The sequence below is a fragment of the Atheta coriaria genome, unplaced genomic scaffold (genome assembly GCF_025399875.1).
Source record: "Atheta coriaria isolate IRGN ID8LTWV9N9 unplaced genomic scaffold, Caltech_Dcor_3.1 hic_scaffold_9_pilon, whole genome shotgun sequence".
In the NCBI taxonomy this organism is placed as follows: Eukaryota; Metazoa; Arthropoda; class Insecta; order Coleoptera; family Staphylinidae; genus Dalotia; species Dalotia coriaria.
In genome coordinates, this window is record NW_027045451.1 from 623,890 (window position 1) to 647,353 (window position 23,464).

At 35.6% G+C, this 23,464-nt stretch overlaps 1 protein-coding gene across 5 annotated transcripts in view; it reads right to left on the reverse strand.

The window, feature by feature from the left end:
• The window catches only part of nolo (no long nerve cord), a 55,177-nt gene that overhangs the window by 28,289 nt on the left and 3,424 nt on the right, over positions 1–23,464 (reverse strand). For 4 of the 5 annotated variants that reach the window (XM_065311142.1, XM_065311141.1, XM_065311140.1 and 1 more), the window contains exons 2-3: positions 18,527–18,577; positions 2,409–2,565 (exon numbers count right to left, since the gene is read on the reverse strand). In XM_065311142.1, the coding sequence (XP_065167214.1) occupies positions 2,409–2,465 (57 nt within the window). In that variant the 5' untranslated portion in view covers positions 2,466–2,565; positions 18,527–18,577. Of the gene's footprint in view, positions 1–2,408; positions 2,566–16,510; positions 16,807–18,526; positions 18,578–23,464 lie in introns of those variants that run through there. The other variant, XM_065311139.1, reaches the window with a different exon arrangement.

Below are 23,464 nucleotides of genomic sequence, written 5' to 3' on the forward strand. Positions count from 1 at the left end.
ACCACAAGAGACGCAATAAGAAAATCAACACGAAATCAAATTTATGTTTTTCAACACTCGTGAGCTAATTAATTAAAATATTAATTTCAACGCAGGCACGTAGATACATTTTTCTGCAGTAAATTTTCCTCTCTGTGCCGCGCATTGAAAAACGCGCCACGAGTTACTCTTCGCATGATTTATAGAAGGACGCCGGTTAAGTAATTAAGCTGGCAGGTGCAGGATGCTTCCGAAACGAAACGGACAATCCGGGCTAGATTATGAGCGCGCGACGGGGCGGGTGGAGGGTGTTTGCCGCGAACACGTTCGTTAGAGATTCCTCTTGTTCTTCGCTAAACGCCGCTCGCTGTGCTTGCAACCATCCATCATGCCCGAAGGTGACACGGCGCTGTTTTAATAAGCTTCGCCTCGATATATCGATACATCAAAGCCGCAAACAATGCAACCAGAGCGCGCGCGTCTCGTAAAAAACGTAAAAAACTTGCTTGCAATTTAAAATTTCATTATTTAACCGTAAATATCGAAAACTTTAGCTATTACCGCATGAATGACAGGTGTTCAATTAATGAAGCAGATTGTACGGCTATAAAAAGTCGGGTTTCAAGTTAAAGTTGGGCATATTTACCGCACAACTTACGAGTAATAAATGTTTTACAAGAAGTGCGCGCGCGGTAGTAAATCAAAGAACACCCCTCGAAAGTTAAATTATGATTACCTAACCATCAGCCATCAACCACCAACGAGTCTTCTTGAGAGAGTTCGTGGTAACGTTGGTTTAATTAATCGCGCGGCGAATTTTCGAAAAATTTAAATTCGAGAAATACGCGCGGTAATTAAGTGTTTTTGTTGTAATTTAAGAGAATTATGCGTTTGGCGACCCTAGTTGAATTACAAAATCGCTCGCAACAAATAACACAAACGGATAATTAACTTCACCGGGCGTGTAATGAAGGAAGTCGTATTTTACACTAAATAAAGTGCGGATTTTATGTTAGCAAGCTCAAAATACAAAGTTACATTACGAGTAATTCCAAAATGACTAAGAAGCTAATTCTTGGAGAAACAAGTGTAAAAGGTATTTTTATAGAGAATTTAAAGCTCTACAATTTTTATCTAAGATAATTTGTTGATAGAAGCAGTATTTTGGCGGGAAAATGAAAAAATCATATTTTTTCACTTTTTTGCAAAAAACGCAAAAAAATAATTCATTCTCAAATTCTCAAATAATTCATTCTTGGAGAAATAAGTGTAAAAGATATTTTTATAGAGAATTTAAAGCTCTACAATTTTTATCTAAGATATTTTTTGTTAGAAGTGGTATTTTGGCTGGAAAATGCAAAAAATCATATTTTTTCACTTTTTTGCAAAAAAACGCAAAAAACTAATTCATTCTCAAATAACTAAGAAGCTCATTCTTGGAGAAATAAGTGTAAAAGATATTTTTATAGAGAATTTAAAGCTCTACAATTTTTATCTAAGATATTTTTTTGATAGAAGCAGTATTTTGGCTTGAAAATGCAAAAAATCATATTTTTCACTTTTTTGCAAAAAAAAAACGCAAAAACTAATTTTTGCAACTTTGAACATGAATAACTCTTTTCCCAGACATGATACCCCTGGAAACTTTTCAAAATATTATTCCTAATGTCCTAAAGACCATTTCCCCCACTACTTTTTTGCAAATTTTCACCCCCTTGGCGTTGACATTGCATTATTGTCGGTTAGTCGCTGACGTAAATACACGTCAAGAGTTAATTCCTCGTAACTAATAACACGAGTAAAGGTTAACTGTAGGCAATGTATTTAAACAGAACACAACAAAACCAGCGATGTAGTTGACTAGATGTCCTGTCCGATGCACATTCGCCATGTAACTTTCGCATCTGGCTGGAACAGTTCTGGCCCCGAAAACTAGGCACCCGCCCGCAAACTAATGTGCTGCCCCTTAGCCAGCAGCTAAGATGACCGGCGCGCCGCGAGAAACACCCAAAGGAGAAACGAAACGAAGGCTTTCACACGCCCGCCGGCTATAACCGCCCCTGTTACCAAACATGAACTACCCGGGAATGCCTAACGAACTCGGCAGCGCGCGACGGAATGCTAAAGACATTGTTTGTTACAATTTTAGTGCTCCATTTAGTGACCACTGACGGACAGCAATGTATGAACTTGAGTCGCAATGGAAACAATCAAAACAAGATGGAATTGTTCTTCCACCAAGAAAAGAAAATTACTACATCAAGAAAAATTTATTTTTCGTTTTATTTTTCTGTAATTTTATACTCAATTCGGGCATTTTTGTTGACTAGAATTTGATTTTATACAAAATCCTGAATACGTAATCAGAATCTACCTGCGCGGCGGGAATATGTGTAGTGTTGGCGAATAAAAAGAATAAAACTACTTACCGACGACAGCAGAACGCAGGCGAGAAGGAAGAAGACTCCTCGTTGGACTTTCATCATCGGGGCGGCGAGGGTTTCGCTTTTGCGCCGAAACGTAATTTCTAATTTTCTCCACACCGCGCCGTGTTCGCTTCACGTTCGCCACGGCATTAAAGGGCGACTGCAACAGACAGATGGAATACGGAAATTAATTTTACATTCTTAATTAAACCCACACTCAGCGATAACAATAAACAAGTACAAGTATGATTAATAAATTAGCGCGCGCGCGCGCGGTATTTCTGTATTTCGTTTAAATAAGAAATATTTCACTTTGTGCGCTGAATTTAATTAATAGAAATTATTACCAGATGGATAAAGTATAGTATTCGCCGGATTAATAAAGAGAATACATGTCTGGAATATAATACCTTTTGTGGGGCTTAACCAATCATGTTGGAGGTGTCAAAAAGTCATTTATTAAATTGTGTCCACATTTATGACATTGTGATACTGTGATTTTACGACGACAAGCGTAAAACTTAAGCTGCTTCTGATTGTGCGCTGTAAATAGTCAAAAAATAAAAACATGTCCGACATGAGTAGAGAAATACGAGACGCAGAGGCTAGGTCTACCACCACCGGCGTGTGATGGCCTTGTTTATCAGAAGCGAACGCGCAGAAAACGCTCCGAGGCAACCGGGAAAATACTCGGAACAAGGGGAGCCGGGATTTAGCGACTCGCGTTCCGTTCAGAGTTATTGCCGGAGGTCAATCGATCAGAGTGTCCTCACTTATAAACACACCTATACAGGCGCGCAATTTCGTGCCGAGGGTAAAGCCCCGAAACAAAATACGCGCCGTGGAAAAACATGGAAAAATAAAAGCAAAGTCGCCAAACGTCACAAAGATAGACCGCAGAAAAGATCAGGCCAGAGGATAAGGAAATGTATAGAAAAAACTTTCAATTTCGCAAAATTACGGTTATTATTTTAATTTCAACGCGGGATAAAAATTGCTAATCGTTTATTTGCATGTTGGAGGGCATAAATAATAAAAATATGGTTTATATCAACGCTAGCAGTACTAGAAAAACAATTTTTCTGTTTTTTTAGAAGAAAATTTGTTGTAATTCTTCAGTTTTTCGCAATTTTCTTAAGAAAAAAACTAAAATATTATTTCCTAACGAAAGAAATTACATTTTTCTACTTTTTCCATGTTTTAGAGACACAGCAAGTAGTAATTTAATCACGGATTGCCAAAACCGTGGCTAAAGTACTTTAGTCACGGTTTTGAAATAAAAAGTTCAAATTCAAAAATAAACATGAAAATAAAGAAAAAGTAGGAAAAAAAACGTACGCATCACATCGCTAAACGTGTTTATAGTGTCACTTAGCCCACTAGACACTTAATATACTATTTTTCTTCAAAAAATCATGAAAAAACTGTTTTTCTCATGTCCTACTCATAATAAACCTTTCCTATTCACTGAAACACATAAAATACTACGAGATACATTTCTCATGTTCATCCTTTCGTCGATCTTGTTAGATGTGAGATAATTGATACAGCCGGGAAGCACGATTAATGCATGTTTACATAACAACCGACGATAAGGTAATACCCAGTAAACATTTTAGCCGAAAGTTGTGTTCCGTGTGTGACGTGGGTATCGAAGTGAGCGCACGCCGCATTAAGACAATACGGGAACGTAATCGAGTGAACGCGGGGAGTACACGTATCGACGTCGGCGGCTATTAAATAGAAGCCCGATGGGGGAGGCAGGGCCCGCTTCAAATTTACTATCAACGCTATCTACCAATATTGAATGCGTCGTGCGCGCGCGCGCGCACAGCGGGTCATCAGATGAAATTCTCTCGACAAATGTTTCTCGTGTTTTCTATCAAAAGATAATCGATCTTGACTTAAACACACACACAGCTACAATATGTAGTTTAAAATACTTGTACTTTGTAAAGTGTAAATTTATTTATTTTTGTCTTTTGTCTTTTGAGTTAAAGAAAACTACTTTTGTTTCTTTTCAACGTTGCGAAACCTTTTGCTACGAAGATACGAAGCGGCTATTTAGAAATTCCGTTGATGGCGCGCCTAGAAGATGCGATAAAGTAGTTTATCGTGGAGTCAACGGTTGAGACTGCCAGTGGATTGTCATCGCATGGAAAACACGAAGGACGTGCATGTATAGACGTAAACTCTCAAATAAAACGTACGACGCAATCGGCGTCGGTGTGCGTGAAAGCAAAACTTTAAAAGAATATGATGATAGCGAAGATGGACCCGAACTTTTCGGAGGAATGTTATAAATTTTAAACATCTAAAAGATTATGTGACGCCCAAACTTTGCTATGCTGGGTGTAATATACAACATGCCTGTACATGTGCAAATAAATCAATACGAAATATTTTTACAATTCGGCGTAAATCGGCGTAGTATCTAAGTGGAAACGCAAAGAAAACCAGAATAAACACTTACGCGCTAAACTTCGCTGCGAAAACAGAATCATTGAATTATATCGGTGGCGAGGAACACAGGAAAACACAAACAAAATAACCGAAATATCGAAAACGCTAAGGCATAAATCAAAGTTTATGTACTGAGTGTTTATGAAATCAAATATCTTTAAAACCAATTTATTTAAAACATTTAAAACAAAAAAATAGTTTTAAAGTTTTATTTTGTAGAGAATCTTATAAAGATTAATAATCTACAAAAATTTTATAAATATTTCTTCTAGTTTTCGAGATAATCACAACTTTATATTAAAAATTTGTTTTTTTTTTGCACGTGTCATGCATACGCATCTATTTCATTATTTTTGTTTCCACTAAAATGTTTTGTGAAGCAATAATACCCATAATCCAAATTGTGAAACGTGCAATGAAACGAATTAGTAAAAAATACAATATGTTGCAATGTTGGTTGCATAACCGGCGTTGTGAAACGCAATAGAATGCATAAATGCGTGTATGTTGTGATAAGTGTAATTAATAATGGGCTTTACCAGGCGACTCGGTTCTATAACAATTCCGTGCAAAGCTCATTTGCCCCTCTTTGAATATATTATATCTACATTCGTATGAAAACATTGAAAACAACGCACGTGCTCGTGACGTCTGCTAATTATCCACTGAATACGAATGATGACTACGACTATAAAATATTTTGTGATTTTCAAATACAGCGTAAAATATTATTATTAACTAGCTTTAACCCCGGCTTCGATCGCGAATATCTAAAATAATGAAGTTGCTTCTGCACGCGTCTGTAGTCACAGAAGAAGTAACAATGATGTAGAATGGCGGGAAGTTTAAAATGGCTGAAAGTATAGTCTATGGAAGTATAGTGTACAGTCTCCATAGTGTAGTCAATTGGATTTGATGTTGACGTAGCTGTCGGTAATACAGTGTGATAATACAGTGTGATGGTACTATAGTACTTAGGTTTGAGCTTCATTGCTGGAATGCTAGATGGCGTTAAAGTAGTCAAATAGCCAGATGCAGTGGTATTATTGGCTAAACAATTTCTTTATTTTATTTAAAAAATAATTTTTTTTATTAAATAAAAAGTAGCCTATAACCATTCGGGGACCACTAAGAATATGTGTACAAATTTTCATGATGATCGGTTGCGTAGTTTTTGCGTGAAAGTGTAACAAACATCAGGACTTTCGCATTTATAATATTAGTAGGGATTTCTTTGTGTAACTCAAAATTTATTTATTTTTTGTTTTTGGATTTCAAATACTCTGTCTCTGAATATTTTTCCGAATGAAATCAGTAGTGGTAAAGTTGAACGCGGATTGTTTTAATAAACAAAAGCTATTAAGCGGTTTTGTCGCAAATGCGACTCCTTACAGCTTGCGTTCGCTTGCCGCAAGCGTAGTTCCGTGAGTAATAGTTCAAGCAGAAGAGAAACGTATCCACCCCGCAAGTCGGCTGATAAGGTAGCAGGTATTGTGTAACTAATGGTCTGTTTCCTAATTAAATTACGAGCGAGCTTTTACTATTAACAGCCGCAGCCGCGCAACGCGTCTTAATATCTAATTACATTTTCACCATTCGACCAAAACTTCCCCATTCGTCGCTTTTTTAAATATTAAACCCAATCGAAAGCAAAACGGCACACGTGACCTTTGAAACATAAAGATAAAGTGTGTGTGCGGAATATAAATTCATAGCAATGGCAAGCAAGTGTGCCGAAAATGCCGCAATGCGCTTTTTACTACTCTCAGCAACTATCTCTATGTATACAAATTAAAGGAGGCTGTTCCAACCAGGAAATAAATATTTTTCAACTGCAATATCAGCAGATATGACGCATCTTTGTTTTGAGTGGTCGTTATCTTAATTGCGACGACGGTCCAGAGCCACCAATTTGTTTTTACGCACAAAATTAATATTCTCAACCCTCGATTTACCCTTATGAATATCCGCCGGAGTTTGTAACACTAACAGTTTGTGTTTTACTACGTAGCGGTTGCATCTTTGACTTGGCGGTAGTAAATTTATCACTGGAAAGTTTTTACTACCCACAGATATATATTACGTTAGGTTAGGTTACAAATTTAACCTACAACACACCAAAACAAATTTTAGTTTATTTTCTCACCACTAGAGGGCGTTGGTTGTGAAAGTAGCGTTGAAATTTATTCTTCGATTTATCCGATCACGCGAGCATACAAACACAGTCAATGGGAAGAGACAGCGTCCGTGCGAAGTGAAGCGCAATTAACTTTTTCAACGCGTGTCGAAGCTCTCTATCCGTGTACTTGATCAACTTACTTGTGCATCGGAACGTAGGTACGTTGGAACTTTGTGTTGGGAAATGATTTGAATTGCTAATTCGGAACGCCTTATAATGATCCCTCCCCAATCGGATTACCAAACATCCAATTATAAATTGTATAAATACGAGCCGAACGTTCGATTAGCTTCGTTCGGACGCCGGCGCAGCTTCATCATCCGGAGACACGCAAACCATAAACAACTTCGATATACGAGTAGTATTGAAGGAATAGAATGAAGAAATTTCGAGCCGGTATTTTCTCAGCGCGTCCTCAACGTGGGCTGTTTTTTTATTCGACACGACAATAGTGATGCAATATAAAAAAAATTAAATTGAAATTCTTTTCTGAATTAAGTTAGTGTATTACATATCTAGAGTATAAAATTTATTTTTTCTTCTTTCATCTTTAAATCGCCACTTTTCCCACGGCCGTGACTAAAGTATTTTAATCACGGGGTTTTTCTTGATTAACTAAATGTGAAAATAAAGTGAAAGTAAAAAATACGTTACCTAGACGTGATTAAAGCGTCACTTAGCGCACTAGATGCTTAATATACTATTTTTGTTGTATTTTCTGTTGGTTTTTGTGCAGATAAAAAAATGAAAGTTAAAGTAAAGCATCCGTTAGACATTAAAGCCTAAACGTAAGCCTTTTGCATTTTCCATCTAATAAAACACGAATCTCAGCCACTATAAAACGCACCCTAATGCACACAACTAAGTAGGTACTTCATTATAAGACTACGTTTGACGTAAACTTCACCGAGAGTCTTTTTCAGCACAATAAGCTCGCAAAGAAATCGGGCGCGGTTAAATTTGCACATTTCAGCGATTTTCGAAGCAATGAGTGGTTTCAAATAAATGTATGTACACCGAAAGCTCTCGCGGCCGCCCGCCCCTTTTGTTCTCGACCACGATTCCGATTTATAAAAGCCACGAGGATCCATTAAAGGATAATCTGTAACGAGTACAACTGCCATCGCGACCGTAACGCTTTTTACCACACGATTAAAGCAAATTCCTCTTGTTTTATTTATTTTTAAATTATTTCCACTACTTATTTTCGTATTCTGCGTAAAAGTATTGTTTGGAAATAATTTAAAATATTCAATTTGAATCCGTCGGGGAGAGGTAGTTATTTTGCGATTCCAGCTATAAGTAATACGAATTGCGAAAGGTTTACACAGCAGAGGTCCTGAATCCTGACTTGCCGCCGGCGGGTATTCGAATCGAGTATAGACTATAGAGAAAGGACGAACGCCGAGCGTATGCCGAGATTTTGAAAGCGCTCGGCCTTCTGTCAGGAGAGGATCGCTTATCAAATATTCATCGGTCGACGAAACCGTGGATTTGCCCTCGAACAAGATTATGCCATCAGACGTCGAGTATTGTTTACTCGGCGAGGCCATCACGTCGCTAAACTTTAATTTCATCAGCTGGGGAGCAAATTGTGGTAATGCAGCGTGCATCACATGCAATATGTAACAAATCGACATGTTACCAATTCACTAGACAATCAATCGCAGCAATTTGCAAACTTCTATTGTAAAACTAACAAAAAACACGGAAAATATTCAAAAAATAATTTTTTAAGGTTAAAAACGTGAAATATTAAAAATTTTAAAATCACAGAAATTAAACAATAAAATTCTTAATAATTTAGTTTTTTTCCCGATATTTTACGACCAATATTTTCGTAGATATTCGACTTTTAGTGAAATTTTCTTACCTACTTGCTACGCCCCTGATTTTTTAACATATGCAACCCATAATACAAGTTATTCACATATTCCCAACATCCCATAGCTCATATACTAACCAAAACTATATAATTTGTTATAATACGCAATCAGAAACCAGAATATTATATCGAAACAGCGTATAAATTGAGCTGGAATTAATCCAATTAATAAAGCAAACATTTACTTAACACTGACTTAGTCCTAATCTAAAATACGTGTTAGTTAATTCATTAATTGTGTGCTCGGCTCGACGTAATTCCTAACCGCTCCGCATATGCTCGTTGTGAAGTAAAATAACTAAACAAACTAAAGTCTAGGTCTGGCTGGGTGTCTGCTCGTAGCGGTCAGGGTAGTTTTCATTAGCGTCGAGTGAAACGACCGAGGAACTTGCCCTTCTTCTTGCATAATTTATACGCCGGGACCTACATAATAGAATTTTCTATCAGCGACAGTACGAATGCTTCGTTTGCATATCGTCATTACGAATCAAATTTTATCCGGCACGCAAACCGAACATCTTGATTCTCATTCGTAATTACCTACTTACAATAGTCGCGAAAAAAACTTATGGAAATAATAAGAAAGTAGTTTCCTATAATAAAAATAAATATTTATATATTAACAATAAAATTCTTAATGATTTAGTGAAAATTTCAATGTTGTAGAACTAATATTTTCGGAGTTATTCAAATTTTATTGAAATTTTACTATCTATTTGCTACATTTTTGCTAATTTTTTAAGTTATTTTTTTTAAATTTAGAAATTTTTGATTACCAAAAGTTTAGCAATTAATTTCTTAATAATTTAGTACTTTTCCCAATGTTGTACGACTAATATTTCCCTAGATATTCAAAATTTACTAAAATTTTGCAACCTACTTGCTACGCCACTGATTTTTTTTAGGTATGCAACCCAAAATACACGTTTTTCTATGAAAGTAACAATAAAATATTAAATTCCCAATCAAATAATACTACTTCTCTGAAATTTAACCTCAAAATTATTACGTTTTGCGAATGTAAGTTAATTAAAAACATTATGAACTCCTTACATGCTTGTCTCCCTATGTTTTGCATTCATTTGAAAGCGGCTGCCAGCAGTAGCTGGAAAAGCACAAAGCGAAATTATAGTTCACGTGTTTCGGGTGGGTGTATTGTAGTTGGTACTTAGTCACACTTGCACTACTATCCTTTAGTGTATATTCGGGCAGGGGGACAAAAACCTCTTATCTCGAGCGTTTGCCTTGTCCAAACAATTCTCAACAGTAATATAATGCACCTTATAGTCGTCTCGTGCAACTTTCCAAACAAACAAAATACGAATACAAATGTTATGCCCAACTAGTATCATATCCACTACATTTCCTTGAAGAAAACTATTTCCAGGCGGAATTTTTATCGAATTATATTCACAGAAAGTTCAGTTAATTTCCATTGACATAGAAAGTCAAATATTGAAAACTTAAAAATTGTTTTTTGAAGTAAATTATGAAAAATTTAGAATATTTTTTGTAACTAAAAGATTTGCAATTAATTTCTTAACAATTTCGTGTTTTTTCCAATGTTGTATGATTAATACTTTCGAAGATATTCTGATTTTATTGAAATTTTAGTACAAACTTACTGCGCCACTGATTTTTTAGGTATGCAACCAAAAATACACATTTTTCAAGTTTTCCTTATATAAACCTACATCCAAATTAATTTTTCATCAAATAACATTCCCTTGAACTTCAGCTAATTTTAATTTACAGTCCGCAAAAGGTCGTGGAAACAAATGTGTATTTATTTTCTCAACATTCCAATATATGCACTCGGAGTGTGTGTCAAGGCACTTAGCATTTATTTGTGCGGTTGCTGCGATGAACTTTTGCACATTTTAGCACACACCGGACATAATTATCTTCGAAACGGCGAAAACTTCGATTCCACACCGCGCGCCGCTGCGATGTAGATGTGTAAATATGCAAAACGCGACGCTTTAATTATACTGCGTCTTGCAGAGAAAGGAAGAGGAAATCAGCCCCAAGCCTGGCTGCTCATGAAAAGAATACAAAAAATACGCTGCAGAAGCTGCGAGAAGTCGCACAGAATTAAAAATTCTTTTCGCCTGTGTGTGCTTTTTCGTTATTATTACGCGGATGGTGTTGGTGATGAAAAGACGCGCGAACGAAAATGTTGATTAGGCGACATAAAAAAGAAGCAGCACATAATTCACTAGTGAATAAAACTTAGTATAACGTAGTGTTACAGTATCGCGACGCAAAATTCATATTTAAACTTCAGGAAATATTTACCGGCATTCTTACTAAAATAATTGAGTTTATACCAATTTACAAAAGATTAAACAGATGTCAATCCACGTAAAATCTCAATATTTGTTATTTTTTGTTGATGATTTTTGTATAATTTTATATTTAAGTAAGATTTAACTTTAAACTTAAATATCCTGTCAGGAATGTTGAATTTATTCAAATTTAATGGTTAAGATTGTATCCAAAATCAATAGTTTACTTTCCATTACGTTCGTAATCAGTGCATCTGGTTGGTATATTGGAAAAGAAGCTGATTTATACGTCAAATCGAATGCATTTGGTCTAAGCACACAGGCATGTGTTGTAAATCGTGAACGTGCTTATTACATCCATTCGCACGTATATCGTAAGTCGGTATGTTAATCCGTATCATAATCAGATTATTATCGCACGGCCAGTAAATTGATGCTCTTGGCATCGAATGCGCTAAGCACGCACGACCGCAACATGGCTATAAGCACCACCTACCGTTTTCTACCGCACGCACTGCAAGTCAACATGAAAATTACTTTCCTGCCAAACTTACAAACAAACAATTTTTCATAACAACAAAAATCAAATTACATGAAATATTCCTACGATATTTTAATATTATTGACTTGCTACGCCACTGATTATTAACTATGCAACCCAAAATACAAATTTTTAAGTAACTACTTTCAAACACACAAAAAAAATTTAAAACTTTTAATAAACGCAATGAAAATTACCAACGAGTATCGCAGGCGTAATTCGAAAATTTAAAACGGACTCGTGGTTAATTGTGTTGTAGCGACATTCTCACACCTTCACACTATATGCGGTACATGTTCTGCAGCAGTGTGTGCGTGGTGTCGGCGGTGGATTGTCCGTTTCGGGTAATTTACTGCGCTGACACACAAGGTTCGTTAACGTTAGCATACACATACAGTACATATACACGCGCGTATGCGCCAACGACCACCGCTAACAGTTGCAGCCCTTGTGGCGTTGAATTTATTCCTCTTGTAATGCACTGCGGCATTCTATGAGCTGAGAGAGAGATATGATGGTGATTCGATCAACAACAATTACAAGAATCACGTGCAATAAAAATAAAATGTATGTTTTATTCGTTTTTAATTCCCGGCGACACGAGACACACCTTAGTGTACACGTAGTTTGGTGTTGATTATCATTTTCGATAAATATAAATGCTGTTCTCGCCTTCGCCTGGCGTTTCTTATTACGTTTTCTATTGTTATTCTCGTGCTTACCGCATAGACGTGAATAAATATGACAGTGGCAACAACTGTGCGCTTAAATCTAATTGATAATTCCCTACAAATCATACTTAGTGACAAAATACCATGTTTTCCTCTCGAGTCGTCGTCCAACACTAAGATTTTACAGGTTTCTATGTTATACAAAGAAATAATATATTTTCTGCACGGGAAAATCTCGAATTTTTACTTTGTACGACCTGGATTTATTCGAATTGAACTTTTTCAGCCAGAAAATTGCATTGCCGGTGGTTTTGCGCACAAGTATGTAAGATATTCGTGCATATTCTACTCGCGCGTATGATTTCGTCATCGACATTCTTCCGCATTCTATTATTATAAATTATTTTGTATATTTTTTACGGCGGTACGTGCCGCAACCCTTACATACCCTTATCCGGTTGGGAGAGGCGCAGGCAAGAAGTCGACAAGTACAGTGCACAGCGCAAAAAGTAAACGGCGTGTATGTGTTTAACTTTGCACAACACAACAAATAACAAACAACAAACAAGCGCGCACCGTTATTTATTAGGCGGTTCCGGTCCATAGCAAACGCGCAGCACTTAAAAACAGACCGAAAATAGCGGATAAACAAGGACGATGATAGGAATATTATGAGTGTGCTACGGGGCCACAATAGTTACACTCGAAAAGTGCGTTTTTTGGAGTAAATATTTCAAAATTTGGAAATTTTTGATAAGTAAAAGATTGGCAATTAATTTCTTAATGATTTACTGTTTTTTTCAGTGTTGTACGACTAATATTTTTGGAGATATTCGAGTTTTATTGAAAATTTTCTACCTACTTGCTACGCCACTGATTTTTTGGGTATGCAACCCAAAATATACATTTTTCAAGTGTCACACCTATATATTTTCTCATATATTACTATTTTCAAGCAGTAGTAACACTAAAAAACTGTTTTTTGTATTAAATGCTTAAAAATTTGAAAAATTTTGAATACCGAAACATGAACAATCAATTTCTTAATAATTTAGTACTTTTCCCGATGTTCTACGACTAATATTTCCGTAGATATTCAAGTTTTACTGAAATTTTAATATTCACTTGCTACGCCACTGATTTTTGAGGTATGCAACCCAAAATATACATTTTTCAAGTATCACACCTATATATTTACTCATATATTACTATTTTCAATCAGTAGTAACACTAAAAAACTGTTTTTTGTATTAAATTCTTAAAAATTTGAAAAATTTTGAAAACCGAAAGATGAACAATCAATTTCTTAATAATTTAGTACTTTTCCCGATGTTCTACGACTATTATTTCTGTAGATATTCAAGTTTTACTAAAATTTTACTGCCCACTTGCTACGCCACTGATTTTTTAAGATATGCAACCTAAAATACACGTTTTTCTCGTGTCGTTAAGCATAAAAACTTACTTTTTACACAAAATGAAAACAATTTTAAGCTTTAAGACAAATAAAAATGAAATTACAGATTAGCTTTTAATAATGCGGTTGTAATTAATGAAAGCCTTTGATTGCCACTACATTAATCCAACTCAAGTACACATCTATAACTGGAAACTCAAGCAAACGCTGCGCAAGAAGTGTACGAGTACGAGTGTATCCGCTTTTATTATTTATCGCTTTTTAAATAGGCTCATTTGACTTGTAATTTATTGCCGATCGTGGCACACGGCGCGCAATTTGTTTCCCCGCAAGTTACTTATAAATGAAACGCGAATTAAATCCGCGCATGATTGGCTAACTTAATGAATTCGGATTACCGTTATATGCCATTTTAATTGTTAAGAAAATTTGTTAAATGAACCGTGGGCACAAAAGTCTCCACTTTTATTCGCGACATCATAAAAAAAGCTTTCATTCGATTCACTTCGTGCGCACACAAAAAAATCATTCCGTGTGTAAATATTAAGACACGAAGAATCAAATTTAAATCAAAAAATTCACTTAATTTCTTTTGATTTATTATCAATTGATTTATTTGCGCTGTCGAAATAAATTGCGTCGCATTAAAATTGATTGAATGTTATTTTAGCGCACTAGAGCGGCAAAAGTTGATTTTAGAATTTCTCTAATTGGTGACAGACTAAATTGCAACCAACACGATGGGTTGGTGCAGGCGTCTCGTTAGACGTACGTTGAATTTCGGCTTTATTTATTTATGTAAATGTCGGCGACACCGACCGTGATGAATTTACAATCGACCCAGCTTGCGCAAACTTTTCCTTCGTCGCTTGTCTCACAAATTTCTCACAAACAGTGAGTATGTAAACATCGAATTAAACCAAACCACCAGAAAATTATTTAAAAACCCCAAAAACATGTTTTTCTGAATTAAATGTTAAAAATTTAAAATTTAGCAATATTGACGCATAAAAGCGTAATTAATATGTGTCCGTTGAGATGCACTGGAAGGAATGTGTCAGAATCTTCTCGGGGCGTTCGTGGGGAATCTTTGCGTCGATGGTAAACAAAGCGGCGGCGGCGGTTGCACGCTTGCGGAACGTATTGAGGCGAGCGTGTAATGAGACATGGTGAAATTCCGCTCTTTTATGCGCCCGTCACACGTAAAAAGAGAGCATCATAAAAAAAATGATCAGTCTATAGTTAACGGGCGCGCGCGCGGAGTGGAGATCCGATCTCTCAACTTTTGAGAAGAAAGCGGCAAGTTTTAAGACGCGGATGGGGGCGCGACAACTTAAGAAATTTTTTAATCAAAATACCCAACGCTCGGATTTAATTAAATGTTGTTGTCGATGGCTATGGCGTTAACCAATTTTTTAAAACGCTATTTACGGCTATTATTTTTATTATTTTCGTCAATATTTTAAACAATTTAAAAGATAAACTCTTAAATTTTTGATAGTTTATAGTTTTTTCAGGGATCTATCTTTAGGAGTTGAAATTATTTTATTATCTTTTATAGTTTTTAAGTTATCGCAACTTTTGTTTGGAAATAAAATGTAAAAAAGTAAAATTTTTCAAAATTTCAAACTCGTTTTTTAACTAAACTACACAAGTTAAACATTTGAAGTTTTGATATATTATAGTTTTAACCAAAATCTATCTTTAGAAACTAAAAAATCATTATTATCTCTTATCATTTCCAAGTTATCGCAATTTTTGTTTGAAAAAAAAATGCAAAAAAGTAAAATTTTTCAAAATTTCAAACTCGTTTTTTAACTAAACTACACAAGTTAAACATTTGAAGTTTTGATATATTATAATATTAACCAAAATCTATCTTTAGAAAAAGAAAAATCATTATTATCTTTTATTATTTCCAAGTTATCGCAATTTTTACTTAAACAAATCACACAAAAAACAAAAATTTTAAATTTTAAAACAAAAACTCGTTTTTTTCTTAAATCTAGATTAAAACTAGACCACACAAACTGAAATTTAATTACCATATTTCCCAAAAAACCTATTGCCGTAGGCTACGAACCTTTAATTGTTAAAAATTCCTCATCCACATCCACACACACGCGGTTGAAAAAAACTACATTTTATTATATTTACACAATCCGAAAACAAATTAGCCTTATCATTATCAATTACCCGCTTAAAAAACAAAACCAAAAACGCATTAAATTTACATTAAGACATTTCAGAGCAGACGAAATCTATTTACATTAACACAGCGCCCAGCGTTTAATGCAAGTTCCGCGCGTTGATAATAAAGGTGTTCCTTGTTTCTTTGCCGACCGTCAATCAAGCCCCACAACTAAACAGATACATTAGTAGCGTGTTGTACAGCCGAGAGATGAAGACGCAGATACACAACGCAAGACACAAGCCACGAGAGAGCGAGAAGCTTTTTCGGAAACGAAAGCACTCTCAGCAGGATAATAAGAAAACTTGATGACGCGTCGACATCGTCGAGATCTTCTAAATCGCTTAATTATTCGCTTCGGATTTACATTTATCAAACATTTCATTAATGAGTGCGTCCATTTAGGAATGTTTAATTGAAATGTCCGTTGAAATTAACTAATGATTACAAAATGCCAAAAAATATTTTACCTTGTTTTCATTTTCGTGAGGGGCGTTAGATAAATGTATCCATTTGTTTGAGATTTTTCGGGATTAAACTTTTACGCAACGCGCACAAATCGGATTAGACGATTTCAATTTTTTTGCCACCGAAAATTTCGAGCTCTCCCTTAATGGCAGTGATAATATTATTCCGACCTCGCGTCGAATCCAATTACCGGCCGTCGCGCAGATGAGCCAGATGAGCCCGACTCATTTCATCGCGCGCCTGCATTGTACACCGAAAATCCAGCGCGCCGATGACAGCCCGTGACCGCTTTGCATTACAATCGCTGACTTACTGACGCCGGTCTTTTTTGCGACGCGCGGACGCCGAGCGATTTTCATTTCGTCAAAGGGGAGCTAATAATTTACTGCCGCTTATTTATAGGTTACTAGAGCAAGGTTTTATTTGATTTTTACAAATTATCGCGGATTTTTCTTTGTTTCTAACGTTAATTTCCTAGATATTCATGTTTTAATGAAGTTTTAGTGTCAACTTGCTACGCCACTGATTTTTAAGGTATGCAACCAAAAATATACGTTTTTCTTGTGTTGCTAGTGTCAAATGACATCAAAACTTTCATTTCGTCATTTAATTTATTTAATATTAACCAATTATCGCGGATTTTTCTTTGTTTTTAACGTTAATATCCTAGATATTCATGTTTTAATGAAATTTTAGTGTCAACTTGCTACGCCACTGATTTTTTAAGCTATGCAACCAATAATACACGTTTTTCTTGTGTTGAAAGTGTCGTATGACATCAAAACTTTCAATTCGTCATTTAATTTATTTAATATTAACCAATTAACGCGAAATTTCTTTATTTCTAACGTTAATTTCCTAGATATTCATGTTTCTTTGAAGTTCTAGTGTCAACTTACTACGCCACTGATTTTTTTAAAGTATGCAACCGATAATACACGTTTTTCTTGTGTTGCTAGTGTCGTATGACATCAAAACTTTCATTTTCTCATTAAATTTCTTTGATTTAAACAAATTATCACATATTTTTCATTGTTTCACGCCAATAAATCTTTAGTGAATAATGTAGTAAGTACTGTTATCGCATTTTGCCATAGATGTCGTCGCTAGTGTTGTAGTGCATAAGTAACGCGTTTTTTTAGGCACCCACAAAGTAGGCAACCATGCGCGCAGATTGCCGGATGATGTATGCAGTCGTGTATCGTATTTCAGCGGCGCTCAAAACGATGGAGCGATTTTCATATCGCAGGGTGGTGGATGGTGGATTCCAGCCCCAACATATTGGATACATTCATCATCTTGAAAACATATCGCTTCACTTTTATTCCAACCGCAAGCGCGACCATATCTCCTACTTTCGTTGCGTGCAGCCACACACGCAATTCCAACCAAACTCTTCTTTGATTTTCTTTCGCTTTGCTTTGATGAGTTAATAGAATTTGCAGGAAATAATAAAAAAATCGAATCAGAATCGCTACGCCACGCAGCCTAACAAGTAAAGCCTTTAATGTCTTTAATAAATCACGGAGTAAGCTCTTTAAAGTATCTGTTACCGGAGACGTATACGAAAGTTCATTTTTCACGCGGAAATCAGCTAAGTATTCAGAAAATATGCCGTGGTTAAACTAATTTGTACATGAGAAATTGTTTCACGCAAAAAACGACGAAATTTATAAACTGCCAATCAAAACAAAGCATACTACAACATCATAACCTCAATTGTGCAACATTGAGTGTATAATGTGTTGCCTACCACTGCCAACTCATATACATTCTATTTTTGTAAAACAACAATTTCAACATAAATTAAATGAAAAATAAACGTTTTTGAGTGTCGCCGCTAATGTGCGAATTAATTAATTCCGCATTGTGCTTTCGGGCATATCCATTAAGTGCCGTAACACGTTGAAACCGCCGCGAAGACATGTAAATCATTTAAATATCATGAATATGCGAAGCGACGCACCGAATTAAAAATGAAAACGAGAGCTTGAAGGATATAAGGTGTCATAACTTACGTTTAAGTGACTGCGACCTGCGCTGCAACTAGTCGTGGCTCTGCATTCCTCCTGCAAAAATTGCCCGCAATTAATTAACGAACACAGTTTATATATGAAACGTGATACCATGCGAAACGCTGCGATGTCAGCGATAAATTAACAATATTATGCATGTTTCATCAATAATAATTGCGTACCAATTAGTTATCCACAAGAAAACAAAATAAATCCAACTGAATATTTAAAACCGAAAAAAAAACAGAGAGCCAGAGTTGTAGATTGATTTGTTTTGGAGGCGAAATCAAAGCATCCGGCTGGCGATTAGCGACAATTGCATGTTGTTGGTTTTGTTAAGTGGCGGCATGCTCAGATCTCCCAAATACATCGCGCCCACACAACGACACGACACGACCCTAATTGGATCGCATATTTATCTTGTTCAGCTCTCAAAACAACGCCTAATTACTCAAATCCGCGCGCCGAATAAATTTTCTCCGATTTTTTGTGATAATATTGCGAGACAATTGTAACAAGCATATCGCGTGAAGTAGGGCGTCGTGCTTAGCGCCAGTTTCGCCACTGCCAAAACAAGTTAATAGCAAACTTCTAGATCATTCCGAGTGATAAAAAGCAGCGCGAGCGCGCACATCAACTCAATCTGGCAGTCCTGAGCAACGAGAGACGAGTCGTCGACGTGAATTGTATGAGTTATGCGCGCCGAGTATTGTTGAAGAAACGCGCACAGTGCTAAAACACCCCTCGGGCGCAAACTTTAATTTCCTTATTCGCTGCTCGTTATTCGTTATTCGAAAATTTTGATCGATTTTCTCGCAGGCGCACGCGAGTGAAGAAAACTGAAGAAAACTTACCCTTTTCGATTGGGTCTCATCCCCGTCCCCGTCACACAAATACGCTCATAAATGTCGAAATAGCTCGTTGGGTTTTTTTTTTCTTATCAGAAAGCTTTCAATAAAGACATTCGCGGCGCATGCGCATTGCGCACGTAGAAAACTATCGCGTAGTGAGCATGCCGCACGTGAAACAGTCATATTTCTTGTAAATATAAATCGAGATAAAATCATATTATTATTACACACAATAGCAACACGACAATATAAAACGAAAATCATTTTTTAGTGTTTTACACCACACAACGCCCTCTAGCGGAATTTATTGAACTGATTTTATTTTATCGGTACTTCAGCATCTTTTTTGTACACAAACAGTATCTGTATTTGTACAAACAGCAATAAATCATGTCTGCAATCGCAGCAAATGTGGTGATTATGTGTTATCGATTTCGTTGCGCGCAAAATGTGAAAATTGTTTTTATTGCACCAAAAATTCTACAATATTATTCAACTAGATTTTTCTTAAAAAAAAACTCGCCTGCATCGCGTTTTACTGCAGTGTTGCGTGCAAATATATTACTAAACATATACAAAGTGTATCGCGAAATGAAAACAAACAAAACGCTCTCAATTAAGTTGATCGCTTAGAACTTAGATAGGAAATCACGTACACGACCAATTATTCATCTCCGGCTTTGCGAAAACAAACAAAACGAAGAAACGAAGATGATTTGCCCGCGCGCGCACGCACGCAATACGCTCCGGATTTAATTAATAACCTAAAATAATAAACACATCAGATGAGTGGGATCGTTTATCACGCCCAAGTGAAACATTAATAAAGTGTCAAATTCTATTTATACACTCATCATTTCAATGCAATGTGTTACCGAAATTGTGTATTCACTTGTATTCACTTTGGAAATCTTTCGACGCAGGTAAAAGTCTAGTATGTAAATTCTAATCTCATTATCTTGTTAAACGCTTGTTGAAACGTTGAAAAGTTATTTCAAGTTGCGCGCCGCGTTTTACACAATCCGCCTGCTCGTGCGCCATTACTATTACGAATCCTTTTGAGGGTCCAGAACTCACTTACATCCATCCCCTCAGTGGGGAAGTTCTTTCCGGGGCGCGCGCGGAGTCGTCACGCGGCGTGGAGACATGGTTGTTTTTAACTTTGCATCGTCGAGACGCGAAACTTTCGCCCGATTGTAATTTAAATACCAAATTGCTTCTTTTAAAATAATAATAATAAAGAGTTACGACTTACGACACTTTGAACATTGGAATTGTGACTAAAAAAATAAAACTAAATAAATTTTTGTCTATAATTGATTAAAAAAATGTATATTAAATAGCAAGTGCGCTAAGTGTCACTTTAACAACGTTTAACGATGTGATGCTTACGTATTTTTACTTTCACTTTATTTCTACGTTTAGTGTTTTCATTTGAACTTTTTATTTCAAAATCGTAAGCAAATGCGCTGGTGCAAGCTCCAACCCGTGACTAAAGTACTTTAGTCCAATATCTCCGAAAATATTAAACGCACATAATTCAGAAAAACACTAACTTCTTAAGAATCAAATTCCCAATCATATCTATTCACAAAAATATATATTAAATATCAAGTGCGCTAAGTGGCACTTTAACAACGTGTAGCATCACATCGTTTATGTAATTTTTTACTTTCACTTTATTTCAACGTTTAGTTTTTGTATTTGAATTTTTATTTCAAAAGCATAAGCAAATGGTGACTAAAACCCGTGACTAAAGTACTTTAGTCCAATATCTCCGAAAATATTAAACGCACATAATTGAAAAAACACTAACTTCTTAAGAATCAAATTCCCAATAATATCTATTCACTTATTTTCAAAAAAATCAATTTTTTCAAAATTTAACCCAAAAACCATTTTTTTTTTTACTTTTGTCTGGAGTAACATCAAAACAACATCTTAATAAATTTAATAACATGTCGCATGCCCTAAAGACATTTGACCTATTCATAAATAAATTCCACTTTGGTACCTACACTAATTAACTTCTTTGAATTTAATTGATTTTAATGATATGTAATTATACACGGCTGTTACGCACGTGTACACTCACTCTCGGCCGTCAATTGCTCCGATGAAGCCTTTCCCCCATCATCAAACCGTGGTAAGTGTGTGCTACACGTTCCAAAGCGTATAATTCACATCACAATGTGCGTTCAGGTGTGTGTTGGGTGGTCGCGGCCTTTTGTGCAACTCAATTACTTTATTCGCTTCTTGATCGCAGGTAAAAAAAAACATCACGCATTGCGAGAAACCCTCTGGTTTTGATAATTCATCATCGTCGCCACGGGTGGTTGTGGTGTTTGTGTGAGCAAGGGTATATGACAAATTCTTACATAACAATGAATATCATTTCGGTGAATAACAATGAATTTTTTGTTAATATGAATATGAATATAAAATTATTTCATTTTTTCATATTTGTATTGATATTTTATACTTTTGTCGAGTTGTAGGTAGGTAATTTAAATGAAAACGTGCCTGGAAGTAGCAGCGGCAATTTTTCCCCATTTGCCGCAACAGTACAGCACGTTTTCAGCCGGGTTTTTTTCTTCATGTTGGCGCATTAGTGCCTGTACTGCTTATCGACCGCGAAAATGAGAAACTAATGTTAAAGTTCTCAATGAAATAAGCTTTTCGTTTCTAATGGACAAAAATCTGTTCAGTTCTGTTGTGTTTTTTTTTGTGTTTCGGGTTCTTATTTCGGTTTTAATTTATTATTTACGTTTGCTTTATGCTACGGATGAATGTATTCTCATAATTCCGCTATGTAAGTGGGTGCAGTGTGAAAGCGCGCGCGGTGTGTACGATTTCCACCACTGGCGCTGACAGGCCAGTAATTAAAATTCCCTGTTCGAGACTAATCACCGAAACGCTAACACGCGCAGCTGCCCCGTACATTCGCGAGTCGAAGCATGAAAATCGTGGAAAAACAACACTGTTGTGTGCCTTGTGTGGTGTGTATGCGTAGAGGAACAATGTGAACATGAAAATGTCTTACTGTTACGCTACCATCAGCTAGAATCACAATGTGAGCACTAACAACAACTTCGAAAACAATGTTTCTTAATCATGGAAAATCATAGATCTTATAATTAAGATATATGCTGGTTATTATTTTTAATATGAGGGTTTCAACCCTTAGATAATTATTGGTTAGTGATTTATTGATTAATATTACTAGAATAATGTGTTTATTTGATAATTATTGGAAGTGTTGGGGTTGAAAACCCGCATTTGTTATTTTTTATTAAAATAATTGTTTTTTTTTTAAATAAACAAATTTTGACATTTATTGTGCTTAGTTAGGTGTACAATGTGTTGCCGAACACGCGCTTTTTGAATAGCTCTGAAAATTTTTGTTTTTTGCATTAAAATTCAAAACAATTTAATTTTTTTAAACTACCCTATAGAAAAGATTAAGAATTAAATTCTTAAGATGCTAATGTTTTTCCCAAATACGCTAGTAAAGTATCTACCTTAGCGCCGCCTCGTGCCTTATTTCTTAAATAGTGAGATCTGAAACCTTGAGTACCATATGTTATATATATACTAGTTAACCGGGCAAACGTTGTTTTGCCATATAAATTATTTCTAGTTTCTAGATAAATTTTAGTGTAGACAAAGAGTAACTTACTTATTATAAGTGTGTCAGTATGAAAAATTTAATTAACTGAACTAATTGTGCCAAATACACTTAAAATGAATAATTTTATTATTATGAATAAAATAGTAATCTATAATATAAAAATGAATCGCAAAAGTGTTGTTAACCACTGTAAACGTTACTTACTACACTTGATACGTATACCATAATGATGGCCGAAAACTGTGTAGGGTGTGACAGAAGTCTTATTGTGTGAGTGAAAAAGAAGACCGGCTTCAGTCTCATTCCTTCGAGCGGGATGAAAAAAAATTAAATTACCAAAATGGCTTTAAAAATATAGGGGTTGGTGATAAAAAAGTAAATATTTAGAGTTGTATGTATTTTTTAATACCACATTATAATTTTAAGTGTATTTGGCACTATTAGTTCAGTTAATCAAGT